At 43.7% G+C, this 25,985-nt stretch overlaps 1 protein-coding gene across 1 annotated transcript in view; it reads left to right on the top strand.

Moving 5' to 3' along the window:
- Positions 1 to 25,985, top strand: part of KMT2C (lysine methyltransferase 2C) — a 328,785-nt gene that overhangs the window by 80,168 nt on the left and 222,632 nt on the right. Inside the window, exon 4 of the mRNA XM_034759976.1 lies at positions 10,992 to 11,130. Within this exon, the coding sequence (XP_034615867.1) occupies positions 10,992 to 11,130 (139 nt within the window). The remainder of the gene's footprint in view (positions 1 to 10,991; positions 11,131 to 25,985) is intronic.

The raw sequence follows: 25,985 nt of genomic DNA, 5'->3' as shown, positions 1-25,985 counted from the left end.
AACAAGGAGGATTTTATTCTATTTACACTAAAGTATTCTGCACTGTACCTACCAATTTTTAATCTATATAAATCCTTATTCCTTTATGTTGTATGGAAGCTTCTGGTTTGATACTTGGGAAAATGCTTTACTGAAACCTAGAAAATTATGTCAGTTGGTATCATTTACCCCTCATTATTTTATATCTTTGGTAACCCTGATACAGTGCCCAATGACATTTGTCTGGCCTGTTGCTTTTTTGCTAGACTCATGTTGATGACTTCTTGATGACATGTGCTCCTCTAATTACACTTTCATCCTTGGACAAAGCCAATGAGCATCAGACATAAATAGTTCTCAATCAAAAATCAAGAGAGTCACCTGTGGAACAAACTTACAGAGAAGATCAGACCAATTTAGAATTTGATCAGCATCAAAGTTCGCTGCAAAACCCCTCCTCTCTAAGGGTTTATCTACACTGGCACTTTACAGCACTGCAACTTTCTCGCTCAGGGGTGTGAAAAAACACCCCTCCAAGCTCTGTAAAGTACCAGTGTAGACAGTACACCAGCGCTGGGAGCCCCTCGTGGAGGTGGAGAGCTCTCTCCCCAGCGCTATGCTGCATCTTCACAGCCACCTTAAAGTGCTGCCGCAGCCAGCGCTTTAATGTTGCTAGTGAAGACATGGTGTAAGAAAAGATGTCCCACCATAGTCAGCTCATTGGGCAGAAGAAAAGTCAAAACAAAATAACTGTCTAGAGCTTCCGAACAGGGAAGGGAAAACAGCAGAAAATTCCATTGATGCAATCCTAGCTTTTTGAAGTCAATGGTAGAAACTCTCATTTACTTCAGCGGATCCAGGATTTCATCCATGAAGACCATTAAGGACCTTGCCATGCAGACATAACTTACCTAGGAAGTGTTCATAAACTACAGTGATGAGCAAACCCTAAACTAGAGAAAAGCTAGCTTTTCTCATCACTGAGCACAGAGCATAATTTGAATATAGATTTAAACATATATTGCATAAAAGAATGCACCAAGTTTATGTACACAGCCCCATAATATTCCCTTGTATTTGTATCTTTATGTAATAATGAGTAAAATTAGAGATCCAATGACTTTTCTGGTATTTTTTTTTAAAGTGTTGAAATACGTGCTTTATACCACTATTTTTATTTCTTCCAGCCAGTGGAAAAACTGGCAGAGCCCAGGGAACTAGCTATTAAGGAAAGTGTTCTGTTTCTCTTTTCTCCTATTATAAACAAATTACCAAAACAAGGACTCAGAGGGCCACAAAAGTATGCTCTGAAGAGAATGTACTTGGATTTAGATTAGCACAAGAACTTCTCAGCAGCTAGCTTCTCCTTTTTGGCTGATGATGATGTGAGGCACGTTCAAAATGGGACTGAAAATGGAACATTTAAAAGCCTGAGATTTTCCTTTTGGCTGCTCTAGCCCCCTCCCCAAGGTTCTTCTATTTTGTGAACAAAAATATTTTTTTCATTAGGTAAAATCCCATGCTTCTAAGCAAATCGAGAAAGTAGTGGGGCTGGCTTTGTGGCTTTTCTTTCTGAACTAGAACCATCTATTTATTCTGCCTTCCTTCCATTCAACATCACGTTCACAGTTGTTGTATCTGCAAGTGTACCACCCTTGGACACAGTATGGCCAAAAATCTTGAGGTTTTTGAATGGGTTCTGAGGAACAAAGAAACTCAAACTGCCTCTCTGGCCAAAACCAAGGTTACCCAGACCTGGTTTTGGTGTATTGTGCATCTTGTCGGTAATGGGTCATGGGGAAGTGTGCTTCAACATCACCAAGCTGTATGTAGTGCATTGAATTTTGGAACGTGTAAGATGCATCTCCTTATCTTGAATGTGGTGAAATAGAGGGTTGACTGCAAGCCACATTTTTGCACCTTGTGAATTAATACTTTTCTTCTCACTCCTGATTGTCTTTACTTGCTGTTTTATGGTTTGTTTAGATTATAAGTTTTGAGCCAAAGACCTGTCTTGATTTTTGTAAAAGTCATGCATTCTGGTAGCACTGCATAATCTTAATAATATGGAATTATAATTGCATTCAAATATTTTCATACAATATGATATGAAAAAATGAAGTCTGGTTTCTTGTGTCACCTACCATAATCTGTCTCAGAGCATAGACTTGTTTCTTCATTAGACATATTTGGCCAGTGTCAAAAATTTCTCTCCCCACAGTCCCTAGCCATTGTGGGGTCTTATTGGAAATCCTGGCCTGCCCACATCTAAAAGGCCCCTCCTCCCACTGTGGGGTTAAGGTCAACAAAATGCAATGTGCGTGGCTTCTTCTGACAAAAGGAATTGACTTCTTAGTTAAAAAGAATGAGAAGTACTTGTGGCTAACAAATTTATGATCAACATGGGTTATTATATTTTGGTTTAATGAAAATTTTCTTTATTCTAAACATTTTAGGCTCGTCTCTTAATTCAAAGTCTCAGTCAAAATGAACTTGTAATCAGCTAATATGCTGCAACAAAGGGGGAAAACTGTCGGTGACATATATTGCCACTCTGTATACAATGCCCCAATCTTACCATTGTGTGTTTAAAGTGCTTCTAAAGAGACATGGTGGGTGAGGTGATATCTGTTATTGGAGCAGTTTTTGTTGGGAGAGAGGGAAGCTTTCAAGCTTCCACAGAACTCTTTTCTTCTGGAATGGAAAAGGTACTGTCACAGCTAAATACAAGGTGAACTGATTGTTTAGTAAAAGTAGTTAACACAGTAGTATAAGTATCAGAGGGGTAGCCGTGTTAGTCTGAATCTGTAAAAAGCAACNATTCACCTGTGGATGAACCTTTCACAAAATGATCACTCTATAACTGATCTCTCAGTCCTCATCTTCAAAGGAAACTTGCACAACACCTTCAAAAGACAAGCCTGAGAGTTTAAATTCATAACTTGGCTAGACACTGAAAATCATGAACTGAACAGAGGCACTGGATTTATGGCTTATTACACCAATTTATAACCCAGTAAACTCCTGGCAAGTTGTCTTCCCCACCCCCCCCTTCCTTTCCCTCCTATGACTGGAGGGGTGTTAATGGGACACTTTCCCTTGAATGGTCCCTTGAAATCTGTGTTAACTACTTATACTACTGTAAAAAGCAACAGAGGGTCCTGTGGCACCTTTAAGACTCACAGAAGTATTGGGAGCATAAGCTTTCGTGGGTAAGAACCTACCCACGAAAGCTTATGCTCCCAATACTTCTGTGAGTCTTAAAGGTGCCACAGGACCCTCTGTTGCTTTTTACAGTAGTATAAGTAGTTAACACAGATTTCAAGGGACCATTCAAGGGAAAGTGTCCCATTAACACCCCTCCAGTCATAGGGGGGGAAAGGAAGGGGGGGGTGGGGAAGACAACTTGCCAGGAGTTTACTGGGTTATAAATTGGTGTAATAAGCCATAAATCCAGTGCCTCTGTTCAGTTCATGATTTTCAGTGTCTAGCCAAGTTATGAATTTAAACTCTCAGGCTTGTCTTTTGAAGGTGTTGTGCAAGTTTCCTTTGAAGATGAGGACTGAGAGATCAGTTATAGAGTGATCATTTTGTGAAAGGTTCATCCACAGGTGAATAGGGTGTTTTTGTGTCTTATCATTTTCCTCTGAGAGTTCATTTGAGAGTGTAGGGATTGTCTGGTTTCACCCACATAGTTGGGGAATTTATTGCACTGGATGAGGTGTACCGCATGTTGTGATAGGTATGTGTAGGACCCATGGATCTTGAAAGGTGTGTTGTGGGGAGTGTTGATAATCATAGCAGTGGAGATATGTCTACAGGTTTTGCATCTGTTGTTCTGGCAGGGTCTGGTACCACTTTGAGTTGGTGTATCTTAATCTGTGGGGAGCTTACTTCTGATATGGTTAGAGGGGCTGTGGGGTTGTTTGAAGGTCAGAAGAGAGGGTTCAGGAAAGATTTCATTCAGGATATGGTCCCTGCTGAATATGGGTTGTAATTGTTTGTTGCCCCATATGGGTTCCAGTGTGAGGTGGAAAGTGACAGCTAGGGGTGTGCAGTTGGAGGGGGATGTATTTCTATATTGAAGCAGGTTCTCTACGGGTATTTGGGTGGCTTATTCCATGATGCAATTTACTTCTCTGGTGAAGTGTCCTTGTTTGGTGAAGGCAATTTTAAGTGTGTTAATTGTATATCCCGGACATTCTCTTCAGAGCATATTCTGTGGTATCTGAGTGCCTGGCCTTAGATAACACATTTGTTGGTGTGTTTGGGGTGATTACTGGATCTGTGAAGATAGGTATGGTGATCTGAAAGTTTCTTCTATATAGTAGTCATAGGGTTCCATTGTTGAAGCTGATTGTGGTATCCAGGAAGCTGATACTAGTGTGGGAGTGTTCTACGGAGAATTTAATGGATTTGTGGTGGTTGTTGAAGTTGTGGTGGAAATCTGTGAGGGAGTTTGTCTGTTTAGAGGATGAAAATATCATTGATGCATCTCAGATATGTCATTAACTTTGTGGTGCATTTTCCAGAAATTCTTCCTCAAGGTAGCCCATGAAGAGTTTGGCATACTGGGGAGCCATGCTAGTGCCAGTGGCTGTTCCCATGGTTTGGACAAAATGTTTGTTGCCCAACTTGTTATGGGTGAGGATGAAATGGATGAATTTTTAATGTTTTTTTTTTTTTAATGAAGTTGACATGGTCTAGTCATTCATCAAAGTATAAATAAATTCTGAAAGTGGATAGTTGGAACCTTTTCTTTGTTCCAGTGCTGTTTTAAGCAAGCATATGAATAATAAAAATATATAATTGCAAGGTATCCAAATATGTATTTGGAAAAGAATCCTAACAACTTCACCATGCTGGGATCAATGGATTTGCACAAGATGAAATTTTGTGCTTAGGATCTACAGAAACTAAACTATAGTTTGAGTGGTGTGAAACAGAGAAAACAGTTTTATTTCATGACTGGTGGGAAATTTACAGTAAGGTATGCTGTGTTGGCTGGCTAAATAACGTGTTTATTTATTAAATGCAAAAATATATTTTAATACAATATATTAAAGCTTACAAATTTAAATGAACATAAATGGAGAAATAATTTCTCATTTCCACGTAATATTAATTCATTCATACTGCTATTCTGGATTAATAGGACAATAGTAAATTATTACATATTGTGAGGGAAAGTCATATATTTCCAATGGGAGGAAAAAAAGAGAAATTTAGGCTATTTTATAAAATGAAATCTTAGTATTAGCAGTATTTCGAGAAAAATGTGCCTGTAGATTTAATTGTTTGTTGCTGTGTCTGCATAAAAATTTACAAATTTCAAGCATTTCCTTGAAATAAAAAAAGCTTTTCTTTGTTAAACAAAAATTGGTCCTCACAGAGGACCGTTCATGCCAAGTTTTGAACTTTAACCCCTGCATCTCACCCCAGACACTGTTCTTAAAAAAAAAAAAAAAAAAAAAAAAAAATTTTGAAATGTATGGCTAGAAACTACTTTGCCAACTCAAATATAGCAGTAGCTATTGGTAAACACGTCCCTATCCACGCACACTAGTATACTGTGATTTAGTGCAGTGGTTTCTAAATGGTGGTGCTCAGAATGTTTGCTGGTGTTCCATGGAGAGTTACTTGGTCACTGCGCGCCACCTTACCTTCTTCTTTCCAGGTGCTAAATCATATTAGAAAAAGGTAAAAATACATTAAAGCCTTCTCCATGCAACAAATTGCTGTAGTTGCCCGACGAACGTTGTTTGTCAGTGGAGGGAAAGGTGACAGAGACATTCTATTTATTAAGACATGTCCGACATGACAAAAAATGTGCGAACTCTGGGCATAGTGGGAACTTTGTTTTGTTTTTTCAATGAGTTGAAAAAGTGAATGATATTTGGTAATAATGCATGACATTTAGACCAACGGCATTGTTGCCCACCAGAGCTCACATTTTAAATTCACCATCAGGAATCCTTGTCACTACTGCTGCTATACCATCTTCAGCTGTCAAACAGCTTTTCTACCCTAGAGCATTTGGGTATTACTAATAGTATTGTAATCCTCTAGCACAGCGGTGGGCAAATTTTTTGGCCCGAAGGCCGCATCGGGATTGCAAAACTGTATGGAGGGCCGGGTAGGGAAGGCTGTGCCTCCCCAAACAGCCTGGCCCCTGCCCCCTCCCACTTCCCGTCCCCTGACTGCCCCCCTCAGAACTCCCGCCCCATCCAACCCCTCCCCCCTTGTCCCTGATTGCTTCCCCGGGACTCCACCGCCATCCAATGCCCCGGCCCCCTTACCATCCCGCTCAGAGCAGTATGTCTGGCAGCCGCGCCGCTCAGCCGGAGCCAGACACGCTGCCGCGCTGCCCTGCAGGAACTCGCAGCCCTGCCACCCAGAGTGCTGCCTGCGCGGCGGTGTGGCTGTGGGGGGAGAGGGGACTGCAGGGGAGGGCCTGGGGACTAGTCTTCCTGGCTGGGAGCTCAAGGGCCTGGCAGGATGGTCCCGCGGGCCATAGTTTGCCCACCTCTTCTCTAGCATGCCTGTAAAACACCTTGCCCTAAACACAACTTCTTGCAACCGTGCACAGGTATTCATACCACTGTTGCAGTTACACTTGCTTTGAAAAAGTCTTGTCATCATTGCTTCCTGCAACAAGTCACAGCCAGTGTGGACAGCAGGTGAGAGCACTGCAGTTCAAGGGTAAAATTAGCACTCGTACGGTAATCTGTCCAGTGCTTCTGTCTACCATTCAAAGACAGTTCTGACAGCTCAGACTGCATTGGCTTTATCCTGTCAGGCTGTTTCCACCTGTTCTGTGCTAGCTGCATGTAGGCCTGAGAGCAGCCACCTGCCCCTGTATTTATTAACAATTCAGCGCTCATCTAAATAGCAATAAAACTTTTATTTTTAAACTGTTAAAAATTTTGTTTAAAACACTCCATTATTATTATTAAACATTATTTAACACGTTTTTAAATGTTTGTTACTTTTTTTGGTAGAGGCTTTGCAATATTTTCAATTGGAATATTTTTAACGTTACATTTTAAAAAAATATTTGTCAAAAGTAAACTTTTAGAATACAGATATTTTTCTTTGCTTTGTTCCCCAACTCTGTGGGGTTTTGTTCCTTTGTTTTTTTTTAAAGGCAAAGGTAGTGATTGGCATGGTGCTAAAAGATCTGCTTTTAAGAGGTTCTGCAAGTGTAGAATGTATCTCTACTTTGCTGTGAGCTTACTCAGGCAGCCTCCACAGAAGCACCTCCTGTTTTCTCTCTTGGGTCCCTGACATCCAGAAGAAGGGAGGTTAGTAATATAACAGCAGAAAATACATTGTAATCACCACACTCCCACAAAGAAATCTTTTGTCAGTTAGTAGCTTTCCAGCAGTCATTCATTTCCTCCTCCTGCATGTTGCACAGTACAGCCCCTGAGGGACCCGCTCCCCTAGAAGTGGCATGGAGGACAGGGAGAACTGGCTTTGAGTGCAGGAATTCCCCAGAAGGCCTGCTTGGCTCAAACCATGGCCCTGAAGACGCCTGTCTCTTCATCTAGGGAGCACGCATAGGAGGAAGAAACAGCATAATTTGAAAACAACAAATGTGAAAAACACAAATGAGAGATACAAATAAGGAAGCTACCTAGTATAGCAGAGCTGTTGCTAACACACTAACTACAAATCTTGCATGATAAATTCTGTCAACACTTAACTTTTTTGTTTGTTTTGTGTGAGGAGTGACTAGTCTGTTCCGCTATGGAGGACGGGAGTAAAAGCAGCTCTCTGAGGGGGGAGAGTTCTGAACATTGTGGTATATTAAAGCACTTTTGTAATGGATCTTAAAGATTTTTCTTACATGAAAACTTTCCAAAGAGCTTCATAATTTTGTAAAACCTAAAATTTGTCTTTTCAACCTGAAGTCCAATAAAAAGTGTGTCAGGAGAACACAATTAACACAGTTTACTGTGAAATCAGATGGTTCAAGTGACTTCTGCATCCCCAACTTGCAAATTGTTAAATTTAATCTAATAAGCATTATGTAGATCTGTTAAGTGACTTGCCTCCATACTTAATCTATAGCTTTTGTCTGTGCAAGACCAAAGTGCATTGCTGCCATTATTATTAATTTGAATTACAGTAGCACCCAGAAACCCCAACCAGATTAGTGGACCATTGTTCATATATCACTCTCTAAACATACAGTAGAAAAGTCCCTATACCCAAGAATGCTCTCGCCTCCATTTTTCGTATCTGGCCTTTGATTTCAGCAGGGGGAATTCCTTGCGGCAACAGAAGTGCCTTTTCTTCGTCCTATGAAATTCCATTCAGATTTGGCAGGACTAGTGTTAAAAATCATTTCAATGCAGAGGGAGGGACCCCCAGACCCATCCTCCCACTCTGGGAAAGTACAGTAGAACCTCAGTTACAGACACCTCGGGAATGGAGGTTGTCCTTAACTCTGAAATGTTCCTTGCGTGGTGTCAAGTATCAGGGTAGCCGTGTTAGTCTGTATCCACAAAAACAACAAGGTGCCACCGGACTCCTTGTTGTTTCTGAAACGTTCGTAACTCTGAACAAAGCGCAGTTCACTCTCCCGCAGCTGACACTCCAGGCTAGGGTCCCCCAGCAGCTGAGTTCCCTCCTCATCACAGGCAGCTTCCAATAGTGCGTCCCCCTCCCAGCTGGGGAAGTGTGTGTGTGAAAACCGTGCCTCCCCCTCCTGGCAGGGGGAAGGGTGAAAGCAGCACAGACCCCAGCATTGCTCCTGCTCTGGCTGTCTTAGGCTGGCAGCCCCAGCGTCTTCACCTCTTAGCTGCAAGTGGCAGACCTGCATGAGGGAGGGGGTGGGGACAGGCAGCCCAGATGTGCCTACCTTTAAGATGCAATACAGACACTGTACAGAACAGTATTTGCTTTTTTGGTCTCTGCTGCTGCCTGATTGGTTACTTCTGGTTTCATATGGTGTCCGATTGACTGGTCAGTCCATAACTCTGGTGCTCATATCTTTGAGGTTCTACTGTTGCCTTGTCCTGCTGACAGCTAAAGGAGTCAGTCCTTAGCACAGACTGTTACTATGTGAGCTATGGTGCTAAAGAGTTCCAGTTCAGACTCTGCTGGTGATTCATAGGGACAGAGGGATGTTACACTTGTACATAATAGTTGTTTTACCTTTTCTTTAAAAATAATAATTATAATAAAAATGACACGATTACACACAGATAAACTTCTTATTGAAAAAGGTTATTGAGGTTCCAAAGTCAAGTACTTGAAAGTTAGGAAATGCCAGATTTGATTGCCACACAACCTCAGTTTGGCCTCCTTATGTGTATGCATAATGACAGTCTTTAATTCCATCATCACAGTCTATTAGAGAATTGCTCTGAGAACAATAAGATGAAATTCAATAAAGACAAGTACAAAGTACTTCACTTGAGAAGGAGAAATCAAATGCACAACCACAAAATTGGGAAGAAGTCAGTAGGCAGGAATACTGCTGAAAAGGACCTGGGCGTTATAGTTATATGTGAGTCAAAAGTATGATGCAGTTGCAAAAAAGGCTAATACCATCCTGGGATGTATTAACAGGATCATTGTATGGGAAACACAGGAAGTAATTGTCCTGCTCTGCTTGGCACTGGTTAGGCCTCAACCAGAGTACTGTGTCCAGTTCTGGGCACCACACTCTTAGGAGAGATGAGGACAAATTGGAGAGTCCAGAGAAGAGAGCAGAAATGATAAAAGATTTAGAAAACTTGACCTATGAGGAAAAGTTTAAAAAAAAACCTGAGCATGTTTAGTCTTGAGATAAGAAGACTGAATGAGGACCTGATAATAGGTCTTCATATGTGTAACAGCCCTTAACAGGGGCATACACAAGAATTTAAATTTGACACCTTAAACTTGCTGCCCCTGTTCCCTTCCCAGCCCTGGGAGGAGCTCACTGTCTCTTCTCCTGACCCGTCCCAGGAGGAACTCAATCTTCCCTCTCTCCCTCCACCTGATCCCAGCCCGATCTTCCCTCCCTTCACATGGCCCTGGCCCTGGCCCTGGCAGGAGCTTGATCTTCCCTGCCTCTGCAGCCCCAGGGTCAGAGAAGTTCTGTGTCCCTGACGATTATTGGGGTAGCCCATGCCCCTGCTTGCCTCCACTGCCGCCCCTAGGCTGTTATAAAGAGGAGGATGGTGAATTGTTCTCCATGTTCACTGCAGGTAGGACAAGAAGTAATGGGGTTAAATTGCAGCAAGGGAGATTTAGGTTAGCTATTAGGAAAAACTTTATAACTATACAGATAGTTAAGCTGTACGCTTTCAAAGGAGGTTGTGGAATCCCCATCACTGAAGGTTTCTAAGAACGGGCTGGACAAACACCTGTCAGAGACGGTCTAGGTTTACTTGGTCCTGCCTCAGTGTAGAGGGCTCAGCTTGATGACCTCTTGAGGTCCCTTCCAGCCCCTAATTTCTAAGATGCTATTTTTCCATAGGACCCCTGCCTCATTCAGAGCATGGGATGGATACACAAGGAGGCAGAATTAAAGGCACATGGGCAACTGTAAATCTAACTTTCAAGCACTTGATTTTGAAATTTAAGTAACATTTTTTTTAACATAGATTTTTGTGTGTCAAAATATTTACCTATCCACCCTTGACAATTCCTCTTCCTGCTTAGTTGAAACAAACCTTTTGTTCTTGCACAAAGTGCTTACGTACCAACACTCAAATATGGAAAAGGCGTCAATTAGAGAGAACATATTTTTATGTCTAAACCAAGGAAGTTTGATATATAAGTTTGAGAAACAATAATCATGGACTCCCATTATTTCATTTTTGAGCCATTATACAGACTTTAGGTAGATGTGAAGAGGAATGATACTTCCCTATTTAAATATTTCTTTTCTAATAGAGTTGTTACACTGACTAACCTATTTAAAAACATTTACAGGGGAAAATGTAAACAGTGATTATTTTTTTTATAGCCACACAAATGGAATCTTAGCAGTCTTCTTTCTTGTCAAACAGAAGTCAAAGAACAATCTGCAGAGGAGGATGCCCAAACTGAAGTGGACAGCAACAAGCAGCTAACACCAATTCTTCAGCGCTCAGTATCTGAGGAGTCTGCAAGCTCCACTGCCTCTGTTGGTGTTGAAGCCAAAACCAGGTTAGTAAGTGAGACAGATGGGTGCTGAGTCAATGGTGGGGGAAGGGCTGAGAGTTGAGTAATGGTTCAGAAAATGCGGGGAGAACAGACTTGGGACAGTGCTGGTGCTTTGAAGCATTAGCAGAAACCTTGTTGGCAGCTGCTATATTTGAGACTGATGATTTAATTAGTCTGCAGGGAACTGCGGGTGGAAAAGCATGTTTCTTAAGTGTCATCCTCCGTCATCACACAATACAGGAAAACTTCAGAATTGCTAAATATTAACTATTTAAATGTAAATGTTTGAGGGTTTGTGTACAAGCGGATACACTACACCCACTAGTAAAGCCTTTCTGGTAAGAAATAAAACGTGTGCTATATATAACAATGGTCTAACATAACAGTACTTCCAAGGTTTTAGAGGATATTTTCTACATTTTTAGTAATCTGGGTTTTTTTAATTTTATCTCGTATGCCATAAACCTACTTACTTTTCAGAGTCTCTAACATGCAAATAAATGTTAACTGTATTTTACTTTTTTCCTAAATTTTGGGTATCTATAAATTACTAGTGCCAATAAAAGTAACAGTCATATGACACTAGCAAGAACAAGGCCTATCATGGGCAGGCACCACTGGAACAATGTCATGGAACTCTGGCAAGCCTTCAACGCAGCTAGATAGCCCAATAATGGGCCTCTGTTTGTTGCAGCGGTTGTCATATCAGTTTAAGGAGACTTTATGATATGGATGTATGTTTTTGACAGACTTGGATTAAAAATAACCAAAACCATTTCACTTCCACCTCGTCAGAGTTTGCACCTGTGCCCCCAGATACAAAAGGCTAGTGCCTTAACTGACTAACTCACTTACCTTTACAGATTTTACATGGTCACAAACTTCTGTTAGAAGGGAAATATCTGTGGAAGCTACCCTGATGTATCAATAAAACTGAAGGGTGTGTGTGTGTGTGTGTATGTGTGGAGATTGTTATACCCTTGCTCAAGAAACCATCTCATGATACTGATAGGGCAGTAGCTAGAGAGTTTTTCTCAGATCTTTTTAGGGAAAAAATTATTGAGAAAGTGCTTGCAAGGCAAGTATCTGGAGTTTGCAGGTTTCCTTGATCCCAGACAGTTTGGTTTTAGGCCTGGATGTAGAATGGACATTGCATTTACGGCAATGTTGGGTGGTCTCCTCCTGGCAATGGACAAAAATCAAATGTCCATTTATTTTTATTTCAAAATCTAATCCTGCACCTATTTAAAACCAATGCACATCTAAAGAATAACTGCTGTTTTTTTAATCTGTCTTCTATATCATTGTCCATGAGTGGTGGTGACACATCTTCTTGGCGGGGTGGAGGGAATAGCTTTTGAGTGGCTCTACTCCTTTTTGTTAGAACGAACTCCAGATAGATGAAGCAGAATACAGTAAAGATTGACCCTCAGTTCTGTAGTGTCCAGGCATGGAAAGAGAGAAAAAATGCCAAGATTTAGGGAGAAGGGGAATATAAGGTCAGAGGGGTTAGGGTGTATTGTGAATCCATGGAAACTTGAAAACTAGGAGGGTAGTTTTGAAGTTTCTTCCAGATTATTTTGTTTACCGTAGGAAACTTTTGTACCCCTCCTAAAGCTTAGAAATTTGAGGTTTTAGGGAAACCATGGAAGAAAGTATTGCAACAGAGAAGGCAGAAATTGATCAGAGTGTGAAAAAGTAGCAGTGAGGGCAATGTCAAAGTAATGCCAAAACATTGGCGTTGTTCTGCAAGTGAGAGATACGCTTACTGACAAGGGTAAAGTGAGAATAGACAAAGTCTGGGGTAATGGATGCCTTCAGGATTTCTGACTTTGTGAGTAAAGTTTAAGGCTGGATTTCAGGAGGAGGTGAGAGTAGTGTAAGACATATGTGACAAGGCACTTCACCCAAACAAATTACTTTGGTCTTTGAAGCATTTAGGAGAAAAGAAGTTACAGTGTAGTTAGGGAGTATCAGTATTACTTTTATGCAGCAGATATCCAAAGCTTTTTTTCTTGTACTTCTCTCTGATCTCTCCTAACTTTGAGGCTAACTCGGACATCTCTGAGGGTGATGCTGGAGAATAGAGCCAACGTTGTAACCTTAATGGAACTACCCAGCAGAAAGTGCGTGTTTGTTTGTATGTGCGTGCGCATGTGAGTCCAGGAGAGAGTGAATTACTAGTTGTGACTAAGAAATAGAGACAGGAGTGGTAACAGTGTTAAGTTTAAAACTCAGAAAGTAGAGTGCTGGAGACACCAAAATAAAAAATAGCATCAGAAGTCATGCTGAGCTGAAGTAGGCTGGAGAGATAGAGGCATCTGTGCTCAGAAATGAGTGGATTATTGATCTCTTGTAGGGAGGGGCAGGCAGTAAGATCAAGAAGAGATGGAGTCATGGCAGTGACAAAAGCAGTGCTGCCAACTTTCTCAATATTTGTTTGTCTCATGATTATTAAGCTTGCAGTATTAGCAATACTCAGGGCTGGATTAATCTTTTGTGGGCCCCGGCACCTGGATTGTGGCCCCATACCCCACTCCACCTGCACTCCACACCTCCACACCCTCTCATGGGAGGGCAGGAGATGGAGAGGAGCTAGGAGTGGGGAGGGGGCTGAGAGGAGCAAGCGGCAGGCAGGACCTTTGTGGGGGAAGAGGCTGAGCAGGGGTGGGGCCTCAAGGCAGAGCATGAGGCGGGGGGGGGGGGGGGGAGTAGGGCCAAGCTCGGGGGCTGAAGTGGTAATTGTCATGGAGGTCTCTGAAAGTCACAGAATCCATGACCTCCATGATCTGATCTTATCCTTAGTTATGATACAGTCTTTGATCATGTAATTAATGTGTGGGTCTAAGCCTTATTTACTGCACACTATTCAAATCCTGTTCTGAAGACGGAATTATTAATTTCCTCATGGGCTTTTCTGTGGTGCACACTACTGTAGTCTGAGTTCTTCACAAATACTGAATAATAAATTTATATTCACTACATCTATGTGAAATGAGGGGTTAATGTTATTAACTCCATTTTACGGACAGCAGACTAGGCCCAAAGATATTAAGGTCAAAAGTATCCACTAATATTAGGTGCCCAATTTGAGATGACTAGGACCTGATTTTCTGGAGTACTTAACATTATATAGCACTTTTTATGTGTAAAGCACAGCTCCCATTGACTTAGACGTAGCTGTGAGTGCTCAGCACTTCTGCAAATTAGATCCCAGGTTCTGAAATTGTGCACCAAGAAAATGAGAAACACAGAATTAGTGGTCACCTGCGAACATTTTGGCTTAAGTGAGTTGACTAACCTCACACAGGAACTCTGTGGTAGAGGAGGCAATAGACTCCAGTTACATAGGGCAGCGTTCAGCTGCCATAACCATTAGACCTTCCTTTCTCTCCCTGCAGCCCTGTCTCATTCACTGCACACCTTCCAACTTCTGTAATGAATGAGGCGGGTATCGTAAGGTAACAGCTGCCTTTAGTATGCAACCATGATTCCTCCCCTGAACAGGTCCATATTGGGCACTGAATGAGGCCTGAGGCCTGTGGAAAAATTAGTGTATGATCATGTAACTAAAGACTGTACCATGATAGTATATCTACAAGGTGCTAAGTAATAGTTGCTCAGGCAATTTTAATTCTGGCATTTCCTAACTTTTGAGTTCTTGACTTTGCAACCTAACAAACCTTCTTTTAACTTGGTTTTTGTGTGTGTAATTTCCTAGATTTAAAAAAAAAAAAAAAAAAAAAGGCAAACTGAAAAGACACAAATTCCATCATGTGGCAGCGTATTGACACCCACATGGTTCATCAGGAGGGTCGGAACCTTTAGATCTACTGCATAGACCTCTCCCACTTGAGCTATCAGAGTAACTGACTGTAATAACAGGTTGTCATCCTCTGTGTGAACCATCAGAGGGGGTGAGACACAGTTTGTCAGGGAGTTTCATGGATATTTGCTGGCAGAAGAGGAATGGTGAAGCTCAGGAATCCATTCCAGGTTCTTGGGAGTGGGCTTTAGTGGAAATACTCATAGAATCAAAGGGTTAGAAGGGACCTCAAGGGTCATCTAGTCTAACCCCCTGCCAAGATGCAGGAGTTGCTGTGTCTAAACCATCCAGGACAAATATCTATCCAGCCTTCCTTTGAAAACCTTCAGTGAAGAAGCTTCCACAACCTCCCTCAGTAGTCTATTCCATTGTCCTACTGTTCTCAGGAAGTTTTTCCTGAGATTTAATTTAAATCTGCTATGCTTTAGTTTGAACCCATTACCTCTTGTCCTGCCCTCTGTGGCAAGAGAGAACAACTTTTCTCCATCTTTTTTATGGCAGCCTTTCAGGTATGGGAAGACTGCTATCATGTCCCTCCTTAATCTTCTCTTTTCCAAACTAAACATATCCAGTTCCTTCAGCCTTTGCTTATATGGCTCGCATTCCATCCCTTTGATCATCTTGTCGTTCATCTCTGGATCCTTTCCGCTTCCTCTATATCTTTTCTATTCCTTGGTGACCAAAATTGGACACTTCTCCAGCTGAGGCCTAATCATTGCTGAGTAGAGTGGTACTATCACCTCCAGTGACTTGCATGCTATGCCTCTTTTAATGCAACCTAAAATTGCATTTGTGGTGTGGTGGTTTTTTTTTTTTTTTTTTTTTTCAGCATCACATGGCTTACTCATGTTGAGGTTGTGATCCACTGCCAAGCCATTTTTTCTCCATTCTGTATTTGTGCATTTGGTTTTTCTTCCCTATGTGTAGCACCTTACGTTTGTCTTTGTTGAATTTCATTTTGTTGTCTACAGCTCAGTTCTCCAATTTTTCAAGAATCCTCTGAATTTCAGCTCTATCTTACAAAGTATTGGCTACTCCCTGCTAGCTTTGTGGCACCTGCAAACTTGATCAGTATACTCTTTACACCTCTATGCAGGTCATTAATAAAGATGTTAAACAACACCGGACCCAGGACAGATCCCCGTGGAACATGACTTGAGACCTCCCTCCAGTCCAACATCATTCTATTAATAATTACTCTTCGTTTACTCATCTGCCTGTTCCTCATGCCCCCAAGCTTGGCCCATTCTACCCTGTCCCAGTCCTGTCTCTTCATCATTTGTGGCGCCTTGTCCCAGTCAAATTTTCCTTCCTTACCCAGTCTCCACTCTTCAGGCTTCTCATCCCAGTCTCCTTGCCCAGCCAGTCCCAGTTCCCCCCACCCTGTTCGTCATCCAATCTGTCTCTTCCCCCACCCCACACACTCATTGGCTCCTAGCATCAGACTCTGTCCTCACCCCCTCCCACCTTTCCTTAGATGCTGCCCCACTCTCCTTGTCCATCCAGTCCCAGTGTTTTTCCACTTCTACCAGCTCCTTGTTGGTTCTCAGTATTCCCCTTCCCTAGCCAACTGGTCTACAGTCACCCCCCTCACTTCTTTCACTGGCTACCATCACCCAAACACTCCCAGCCTCTCCTCCCTTCCGGTCCCTGCCCCTCACTTCCAGTCTGTCCCCTTGTGCAACAAGTACCAGCTAGTCCTCTCCTTCCCCCACACCACCTCCAGTCTCCCGGTCTCCCTGCCCAACCAGTCTAAGTATCGCACCCCCCATTCCCATCCCCCAGCTCCTGGTCTCACCAGTCCCAATCTACTTCTTCACCCTTCCCCCTGTCTGACTTTTGTGCCCTCTGCATTTGAATCAGATGGCTTCCTCCTCCACATTGCCTGTTTTGCCAGCAGATGGGTCGCTGAAGGCACAGAAGGAGACAGGCTCCCTGCTCTCAGTTCCAGTGCCTGGCACCACCTTGGTCCGCAGCAGCCATGAGCTGCAATTGCAGAGAAAGTCCTTCTGAGCCCTGATGGCCTTGGGCTGGAGGGAGTATGCTCAGTCACTCTGTGGGGCTGGCGCATGCTTAGCCACTATATAGGGGTGGCTCATGCACAGTCTGGTCAGCACTAGGAGTTGTGAGAAGCTCAAACTTGCTTAGTGGGGTCAGAATGGTCAGAGATTTTAGTTGGTAAGATCTAGCAAGTCTCTACAGAGCATGTGCAAAGAGCAGTTTTCTAAGGCCTATTTGTAATCTGGCAAAGTTTAGGCAGATTTTCATAGAGACGGTAAAGACAACCCCCTGTTAAATTTCAAATCCGTTCCCCAAAGCATGGGGGCACTAATGCATTTCAAGGAAAAGGTCACCAATATTTTTTAACTGGTGCCAAACATATTTTCCCTAGCTTAATTCTTGGAAATGGCTGAATTCCCCCCTCCCTTCTCTCCCCCCCCCCCCCCCCCCAAAAAAAAAAAATCAGACTGAGGCAGATACTAGGCATGGAAAATTTCAGCTGAAATGGTTAAAATTTGACAAGTTTGATAAGCAACAGAAAATAGGGTCTTATAATGGGAAGTGTCAGGGGACCTCAATAATAGGCACCATTACCAACCTCACTTGTAATATGTGGACAGTGCACTTCTTTTTTCACTGTATTTTCATCTGCTTAGAGATGGAGTTTTGTTTACACACATGAACCATGTGCTTTGAGTTGTGAAACATCTTTAGAAATAGTCCACAGACCTTTTTCATTTTGCCACTCATCGCTTAAATCAGCCTGGATTTCTCACTGTTGTTCCACTCTTGCTTAAGAGTTAAAAAAATCTATTCTGGCAGAGCTTGAAGAATAACTGTAGATGGCTTCAGGATAATTTTTTCTACTTCTGAGCTATTAGGTAGTTTCTTGAAATTTGCTTTATTTAAAATCAGTGTTCTGATGGCACCTGCTCTATTTAAGGCATCTCATGGGTTTCATTATATACATCTTCTATTTTTTGAACATTTGTAATTGAGCTTTGAAAATTTACCTTGAGCTGAAACCTGCCACATAATGATTCTGAACAGGAGCATATTTTTTAATTAATTTTTTTCTTACAAATGTCAGTAAATTGTTTGTTTTTGTCTGAAGAGAAGGGAACTGTTAAGTTGTTTGTGTGCATGCTGAACTCCAGCTGTGCTGATTTTGAAAAAATTGGAAAGCTGTGTAATGTGGTTTAATTACTTTGTATATTTTGAAGGTGGTAAAAATACAGAATAGTTTTAAACTTTGAAATATGGCTATTGCTTGTACTTACCACTTACAAAAAATTATTAAAGAATTTTACTAGGCACACGTAACATGCATGCTAAAATACTGTATATACTTACAAGGCAGTCTGCAATGGCAACATCTAGCAAACTACTACAGGAAATTCCGGGCTGATTGATTTTTCTCTTGCAATTCATTTTATGTCAGAGAGGAGAGTGTATATATATATATATTTTTTTTTTGCATTTTTAACAGCCACATTTAGAAATGAGTCAAATGCAATTTTTACATTTCAAAAATATTTTTTCCCCCTGTTTTTAATGTTTTCTAGACCACCCGTTATTTTGCTTGGCACTCCTCATGCTTCGATCCAATACGTTGAGAGAACTGAATTCTTGGCTTGTGAATTCTGCTTCCATGTCAAGATCTTACACAACTACTGCACTGGGGGAGCATGAGGGAAAGTTACCAAACATGTACAGGAACACCAGAGTCTCTAGTCGGGGTAGGCAACCTATGGCACGTGTGCCGAAGGCAGCACGTGAGCTGATTTTCAGTGGCACTCACACTGCCCAGGTCCTGGCCACCGTTCCAGGGGGCTCTGCATTTTAATTTAATTTTAAATGAAGCTTCTTAAACATTTTAAAAACCTTATTTACTTTCCATACAACAATCATTTAGTTCTATATTATAGACTTATAGAAAGAGACCTTCTAAAAACATTAAAATGTATTACTGGCACGTGAAACCTTAAATTAGAGTGAATAAATGAAGACTCGGCACATCACTTCTGAAAGGTTGCTGACCCTGGTCTCTAGTGATGAATGCTCAATCTGTAAATGTTCACACTTCCCTCCCTCTCCCCCCCGCATAATTTTCATATGAGGCTTAGCCACTGTATTTTTCAGTGCATATCTTGTATACATTAAAACTCACAATGAAGCATATTCATGGCATTGTCTATTTTGGAAATATTTATAAAATAAAGTGCTGCTTGAATACCTTGGTTTGGCCTCACATAAGTAGCTAGGGTGACCTGACGTCCCGATTTTATCGGGACTGTCCCGATATTTCCTTGTTTTGTCCAGTGTCCCGACCGCACATCGGTCGGGACGCGGGACAAACAAGGAAATGCTCCAGAGCCCGGAAGTGCTTGCGCCCCCCCCCCCCCGACTCCGCTCCCTCCTCCCCTGATTGGCTCCCTCCCCGAATCCTCGCCTCTTCCCCAGGCTCACCATTCCTCCTCCCTCCACAAGCGCCGGAGGGAGGCCCAGGAGACGCAGGGGAAGCGGGGGGCCGGGGTGAGTGAGAGTCCGGCCTGGCCCCAAGCAGGCAGGACTCAGTTGGGTGGTAGGGAGAGGAGGGGGGCGGCCCGCGGTGCCAGGCAGCGGCTGTTCTCCCCCCCGGGCAGTGGGAGTCGGGAGCAGCCGCTGCTGCAGCTCCCGCTGCCGCAGGGGGAGGAAGCAGCCGATGGCCAAGCTCGGCAGCTGCGGCTTTGGCGCCCGGGCCCGAACCCCCCCGAGCCGGGGCCTGCTGCGGGGACCCAGCAGTGCGCACGCTGCGCCCAGCCCCTGGCCAGTCGCGTCTGGGCTGCTGCCCAGCTGGTGCTATCGCGTGGCGGCCCCGGGGCGGAGGCATTGGGAGCTGCAGCAGCGGCTGCTCCCGACTCCTGCTGCCCAGGCGGGGAGAACAGCCACCACCTGGCACCGCAGGCCGCCCCCCTCCTCTCCCTACCACCCAACTGAGTCCTGCCTGCTCAGGGCCAGGCCGAACTCTCACTCACCCCGGCTCCGCGCTTCCCCTGCGTCTCCTGGGCCTCCCTCCAGCGCTTGTGGAGGAAGGGTGTTTTGTTTTGTTTTGTTTTTTTGCCCTGCCACGCCCCTCCCTCCCCCTGCGTCCCGATATTTGACTTGGGTGATCTGGTCACCCTATAAGTAGCACTCTCTAAGGGTGAATCCACACTAATAAAACTGGTTTGTTCTTAATTCGTAACCAAAACAACAGAAAATCCTGGTGAACATAGGGCAGTTTTGTAGTTTTAATACAAGTTACCAGGCCTAAAGGAATGTCTGCTATCTACCTGTCAACTAACACAAGGTCCAAATAAACTTTTTTCCGAGTGGAGACAAAGCTTTACCCTAAAATCTATGCTTATGTGTGTGAGGAAAAAATTAGACAACACATTGATGTGCTGTGCTTTTGTTAGTAGTTAAAATGGGTGGAAGGATTATTCAGATTAACATTACCATCCAGCATGTATGAACGTGGAGGGAACAGAACTTTTTCAAGGATAGCTCATATCTGCTTGAATAACTTAGGCCATGTCTACACTACAAAATTATGTGATCTAATTTACATTGGCATACAGCCACGGCAGTTATTACATCACTTGTGCATGTGCACACTTAGCTCCCTGTGTCGGTGGTGCACCTCCTCACCAGGAGTATTTGTATTGATGTAGATTGCAGTGCACCATGGGTAGATATTCCACTGTGCAACTCGCCATCATCCAGCATGGGGTATTTTGGGAAGTTTTGCAGTGCCTGATGCATCCAAAAAGAGATGCACAGGGATGACTGGGAGCATGGGGGTCAACATCCCATAAGGCAGTGTTCTCCATCCCATAATATTTTGCATCTTCTTTACAAAATCCGCACAACTCGCATGTCTTTTCTCACTGTCCACCATCTCTGACAGAAGCACAGAGCCTGCACAGCTCTGCACTATTATCACGAGCCATTGCAAGCACAGGGCAGATGATCCTGCAGTATTTGCAGAGCCACAAGAGAAGCTGTGAGGAACATGATGATTCCTTGGAGGCTAGATCGCTGTGGGACATAGAAACAATTCAAGGTTGTTGGTGGCGTTCAGTGAGCAGCTGGAGGTGGTGGAGTGCCAGTTCTGGGCCTGGGAAAGAAGCTCTGACTGGTGGGATCACCTTGTCATGCAGGTTTGGGGTGATGAGCAGTGGCTACAGAACCTCCAGATGAGTAAGACCATGTTTTTGGATCTGTGTGCTGAGTTTGCCCCAGCCCTCCAGCACTGGGACAACAAAATGAGAGCTGCACTGACAGTTGAGAAGCGAGTGGCGATCGCATTGTGGAAACTTGCAACACCCGATTGCTGCCGGTCAGTTGGGAATCAATATGGAGTCGGAAAATCCACCGCAGGGGCCGTTGTCATGCAAGTGTGCAGGGCCATTAATCGCCTCCTGCTACGTAGGACTGTGACTCTGACAATGTGCAGGACATAGTGAATGCTTTTGCAGCAATGGGGTTCCCGAACTGCAATGGGTTAATAGAGGGCGCGCATATCCCTATTTTGGCCCCAGACCACCTTGCTACAGAGAACATCAACAGAAAGAGCTACTTTTCTATGGTATGCAAGTTCTGGTGGATCACTGGGGATGCCTTACCAACATCAGTGTGGGCTGGTCAGGGAAGGGGCATGACGTGCACATCTTTAAGAACACAAGACTGTTCAGAAACCTGCAAGCAGGGATTTTTTTCCCCCCAGGGATGAATTACCACTGGGAATGTGGAAATGCCAATAGTGATCCTGGAAGACCCAGCCTACCCCTTGCTTTCATGGCTTATGAAGCTGTATGCCAGCCACCTTGACAGCACTTCAACTACAGGCTCAGCAGGTTCAAAATGACAGTTGAACATGCCTTTGGTCATTTGAAAGGGTTGCTGACATTGTTTACTTATAAGATTTGACGTCAGTGAGAAAAATATCCCAATGGTTATAGTGGCCTGCTGTGTCCTGCGTAATATCTGTGAAGCAAAGGGAGAAAAGTTTCCACCAGGGTGGAGGTGGCGCAGTTGTCTGCTGAATTTGAACAGATGGATACCAGGGCTGTAAGAAAAGCTCAACACGGGGTTGTACAGATCAGGGTGGCTTTGGAAAACTCTTTTAATACTGAGCCAAAGCAGTGTGTGTTGCTGTAATGTGCTGTACATGGCCTTTCTCTTTTGTGGCCCTTATGAATCTTGTTGTGATTGTTATATTCCTACATACAGAGCAATGTCAATGCACCTATTAATATTGTCTGTGGAGGATGTTATCGGTTCTGTGACACAGTGAAGTAAGAAAAAATTGGTGGGTGTCAGACCTGCTCAGCACCACACAGCATATGTTGTGAACTAATAAAGATTAATTTTGTTCCAAAAAATAGAATTTTATTCTGTAACATGAACAAGGCAATTAAAAAACAAAATATTTAGAACTTAGGCCTTGTCTACACTGGCAAGTTACTGCGCGGTAAATCAGCTTTCTGCGGTGTAACTCCTGAGATGTACACACTGCCAAGCCACTTAGTGCGCAAAAACACTCCTCAGTTGCAGCGTTGCAAAAAAACCACCTCAACAAGAGTCCTAAGCCTTAAAGTGCAAAGGCTCCAGCGCTGTATTGGCAGTGTAAAAACATTACAGAGCAGAAAACAATCAATTGGCCTCCGGAAGTGTCCCATAATCCCTAAAGTGGCTGCTCTGCTCATTGTTTTGAACTCGGCTGCCCTGGAGACATGCACCACTCCCCTTTCAAAGCTCCGTTTCTGGTAGCCCTTGCATGCTGTGCTGATCTGCTCTGGGACACAAAGCAAACCATTAATGTGGAATGCTCGTGCTGTTGAACACCGAGGGGTGGGTGGGTGGGTGTGTGTGTGTGAGAGAGAGAGAGAGGCAGATTGCTGTGCAGGGAAGTGGGAGCTGATGTTGGGGGTTTTCCCCTCCCCCTGCCTCAGGACTGGTTGCTTCCTGCGACTTATAAGACTGCATGCTGACACACTCTGTCCCTCAAAACACACACTCTCCTCCACCCCTCCATACATACACACCCACACACACACACACACACACACACACTTTCTGTCACACACTCTGCTTCTTTTCCCCCGCCCCCTGTACTTTGGTTAAAAAGCTGGCAATGTAGTAGGATGCCCATGGACCAATGGGATTGGGAAACCTGCATCATGTGACACTGTGCCTGCCCCATGAGGCATTGCAAACCCTTCCCAAAGCACCCTGTGGCCAGTTGCACAGTGGGTAGCTACCACGACGCACTGCTCTCTTTGCTGTTGCAAGAGCTGCTAATGTGGCTCTGCTCTACCATCACAAGGAGCACAGGGTGGACATATAACAGTGGTTTAATTCCGGCGCTTTAATAAAAGTTGCACAAAACATGCCAGTTTAGACATACCGTTAGACTTGCTCTACACTGCATGCTTACTTTAGTATAACTATATGGCTCAGGGGTGTGAAAAATCCACACCTAGAAGTGACATAGTAATACTGACCTTAACCCCCTGTATGGAGAGCTCTATGTCGGCAGGAGAGCAACTCACACTGACAAAGTTATCATCTCTCGTAGAGGTGGAATTATATGATGGGAGAGCTCTCGCCATCGGCTTAGTGTGTTCACCGGATGTGCTACAGTGGCATTAAGTTGGAGTAGCAGGTCACGTACGTCAGTGGGAGACAACCACAGCTAAGTTGACGTAAGCTGCCTTTTGTCACCTAGCTGTGTAATGTAGAACAGGCTAATACTGATGATGCTGTGAAATCCTATTTTTCCAAAACATTCCATTTCATAGTATTAAATCAAACTTAGAGTTCTATCAGGAAAAACAAATGCAGAAAATATATAGATCGGGGCCTGATAAAATACACCCTGGAATACTCAAGGAGATGACTGAGGAGATAACTGAGCCATTAGTGATTATCTTCGAAAAGTCATGGAAGATGGTTGAGATTCCAGAGGACAGGAAAAGGGCAAATATAGTACTGATCTATAAAAAGGGGAATAAGGACAACCTGGGGAATTTACAGACCAGTCAGTTTAACTTCAGTACCTGGAAAGATAATGGAGCAAATAATTAAAGCAATTAATTTGCAGACACCTAAAAGATAAAAAGGTAAGTAACAGTCAGCATAGATTTATCAAGAAGAAATCTTGTCAAACCTACCTAATAGCTTTCTTTGACAGGGTAACAAGCCTTGTGGATGTGGGGAAGGGGTAGATGTGATATATCTTGATTTAGTAAGACTTTTGATACTCTGTCACATGACCTTCTCATAAACAAACTAGGAGATAAAGCCTAGATGGAGCTACTATAAGGTGGGTGCATAACTGGTTGGAAAACCGTTCCCAGAGAGTAGTTTCCAGTAGTTCAGTCAAGCTGGAAGGGCATATCTAGTGGGATCTTGCAGGGATTGGTTCTGGGTCCGGTTCTGCTCAATATCTTCATCAATGATTTAGATAATGGAACAGAAAGTACACTTATAAAGTTTGCGGACGATACCAAGCTGGGAGGGGTTGCAAGTGCTTTGGAGGATAGGATTAAAATTCAAAATGATCTGGACAAACTGGAGAAATGATCTGAAGTAAATAGGATGAAATTCAGTAAGGAAAAGTGCAGAGTACTCCACTTAGGAAGGAACAATCAGTTGCACACATACAAAATGGGAAATGACTGCCTAGGAAGGAGTACTGCAGAAAGGAATCTGGGGGTCATAGTGGATCACAAGCTAAATATGAGTCAACACTGTATCAGTGTGGGGGAAAAAAAAAGCAACCATCATTCTGGGATGGATTAGCAGGAGTAAGCAATACATAAGAAGTAATTCTTCCGCCCTACTTTGTGCTGATTAGGCCTCCACTGGAGTATCTAGTCCTCGGTGCCACATTTCAGGAAAGATGTGGACAAATTGGAGAAAGTCCAGAGAAGAGCAACAAAAATGATTAAAGGTCTAGAAAATATGACCTGTTAGGGAAAATTAAAATAATTGGGTTTGTTTAGTCTGGAGAAGAGAAGACTGAGAGGGAACATGATAGTAGTTTTCAAGTACATAAAAGGTTGTTACTAGGAGGAGGGGAAAACATTGTTCTCCTTAACCACCTAGCATAGGACAATAATCAATGGTCTTAAATTGCAGCAAGGGCGGTTTAGGTTGGACATTAAAAAAAACTCCCTAACTGTCAGGGTAGTTAAGCACTGGAATAAATTGCCTAGGGTAGTTGTGGAATCATTGGAGATTTTTAAGAGCAGGTTAGACAAACACCTCTCTGGGATGGTTTAGATACTATTTAGTCCTGCCTTGAGTGCCTGGGACTGGACTAGAAGACCTCTCGAGGAGGTCCCTTCAGAGGTGGATTTACCATGAAACAAACAGTGCGGTGGCCCCCGAAATGCAGGACAAATCTCATCTGACAACCTGCCCCCGAGTCCCGGCCGGCGGTGCAGCAGGGTGTAGGCTGCCTGCATTTCATGGCTTCCGGAAGCGTCTGGTGGCTGGCATGTCTCTGCGTGCCCCTGGCAAGGGGGGAGGCGGATCCATGCTTCCCGCCTAGGAGCCAGAGGGGTGTGCCGGTCACTTTGGAAGCCGCGCTGCCCAAGGTAAGTGCCGCTGCCCTGACCTCTCCTGCACCCCTGTCCCAGCCCAGAGCCCGCACCCAAACTTCCTCCCAGAGCCCTCACCCCCTCCCAAACCCCAACCTCCTGTCTCAGCTCAGAGCCTGCACCCAAACTTCCTCCCAGAGCCCGCATCCCATCCCTAGGGTGACCAGGCAGCAAGTATGAAAAATCAGGATGGGGTGAGGGTACTAGGAGCCTATATAAGAAAAAGCCCCAGATATCGGGACTGTCCCTATAAAATTGGGACATCTGATCATCCTACCCCTTCCACGCTCCAACCTCCTGCCCCAGCCCAGAGCCCGCACCCAAACTCCCTCCCAGAGCCTGACCCCCTCATCCTCTCCTGCACCCCAACCCCCTGCTCCAATCAAGGTACCTCACTT

Source organism: Trachemys scripta, chromosome 2 (genome assembly GCF_013100865.1).
Source record: "Trachemys scripta elegans isolate TJP31775 chromosome 2, CAS_Tse_1.0, whole genome shotgun sequence".
Classification (NCBI taxonomy): Eukaryota; Metazoa; Chordata; order Testudines; family Emydidae; genus Trachemys; species Trachemys scripta.
This window is presented reverse-complemented; position numbering and strand designations above follow the sequence as displayed.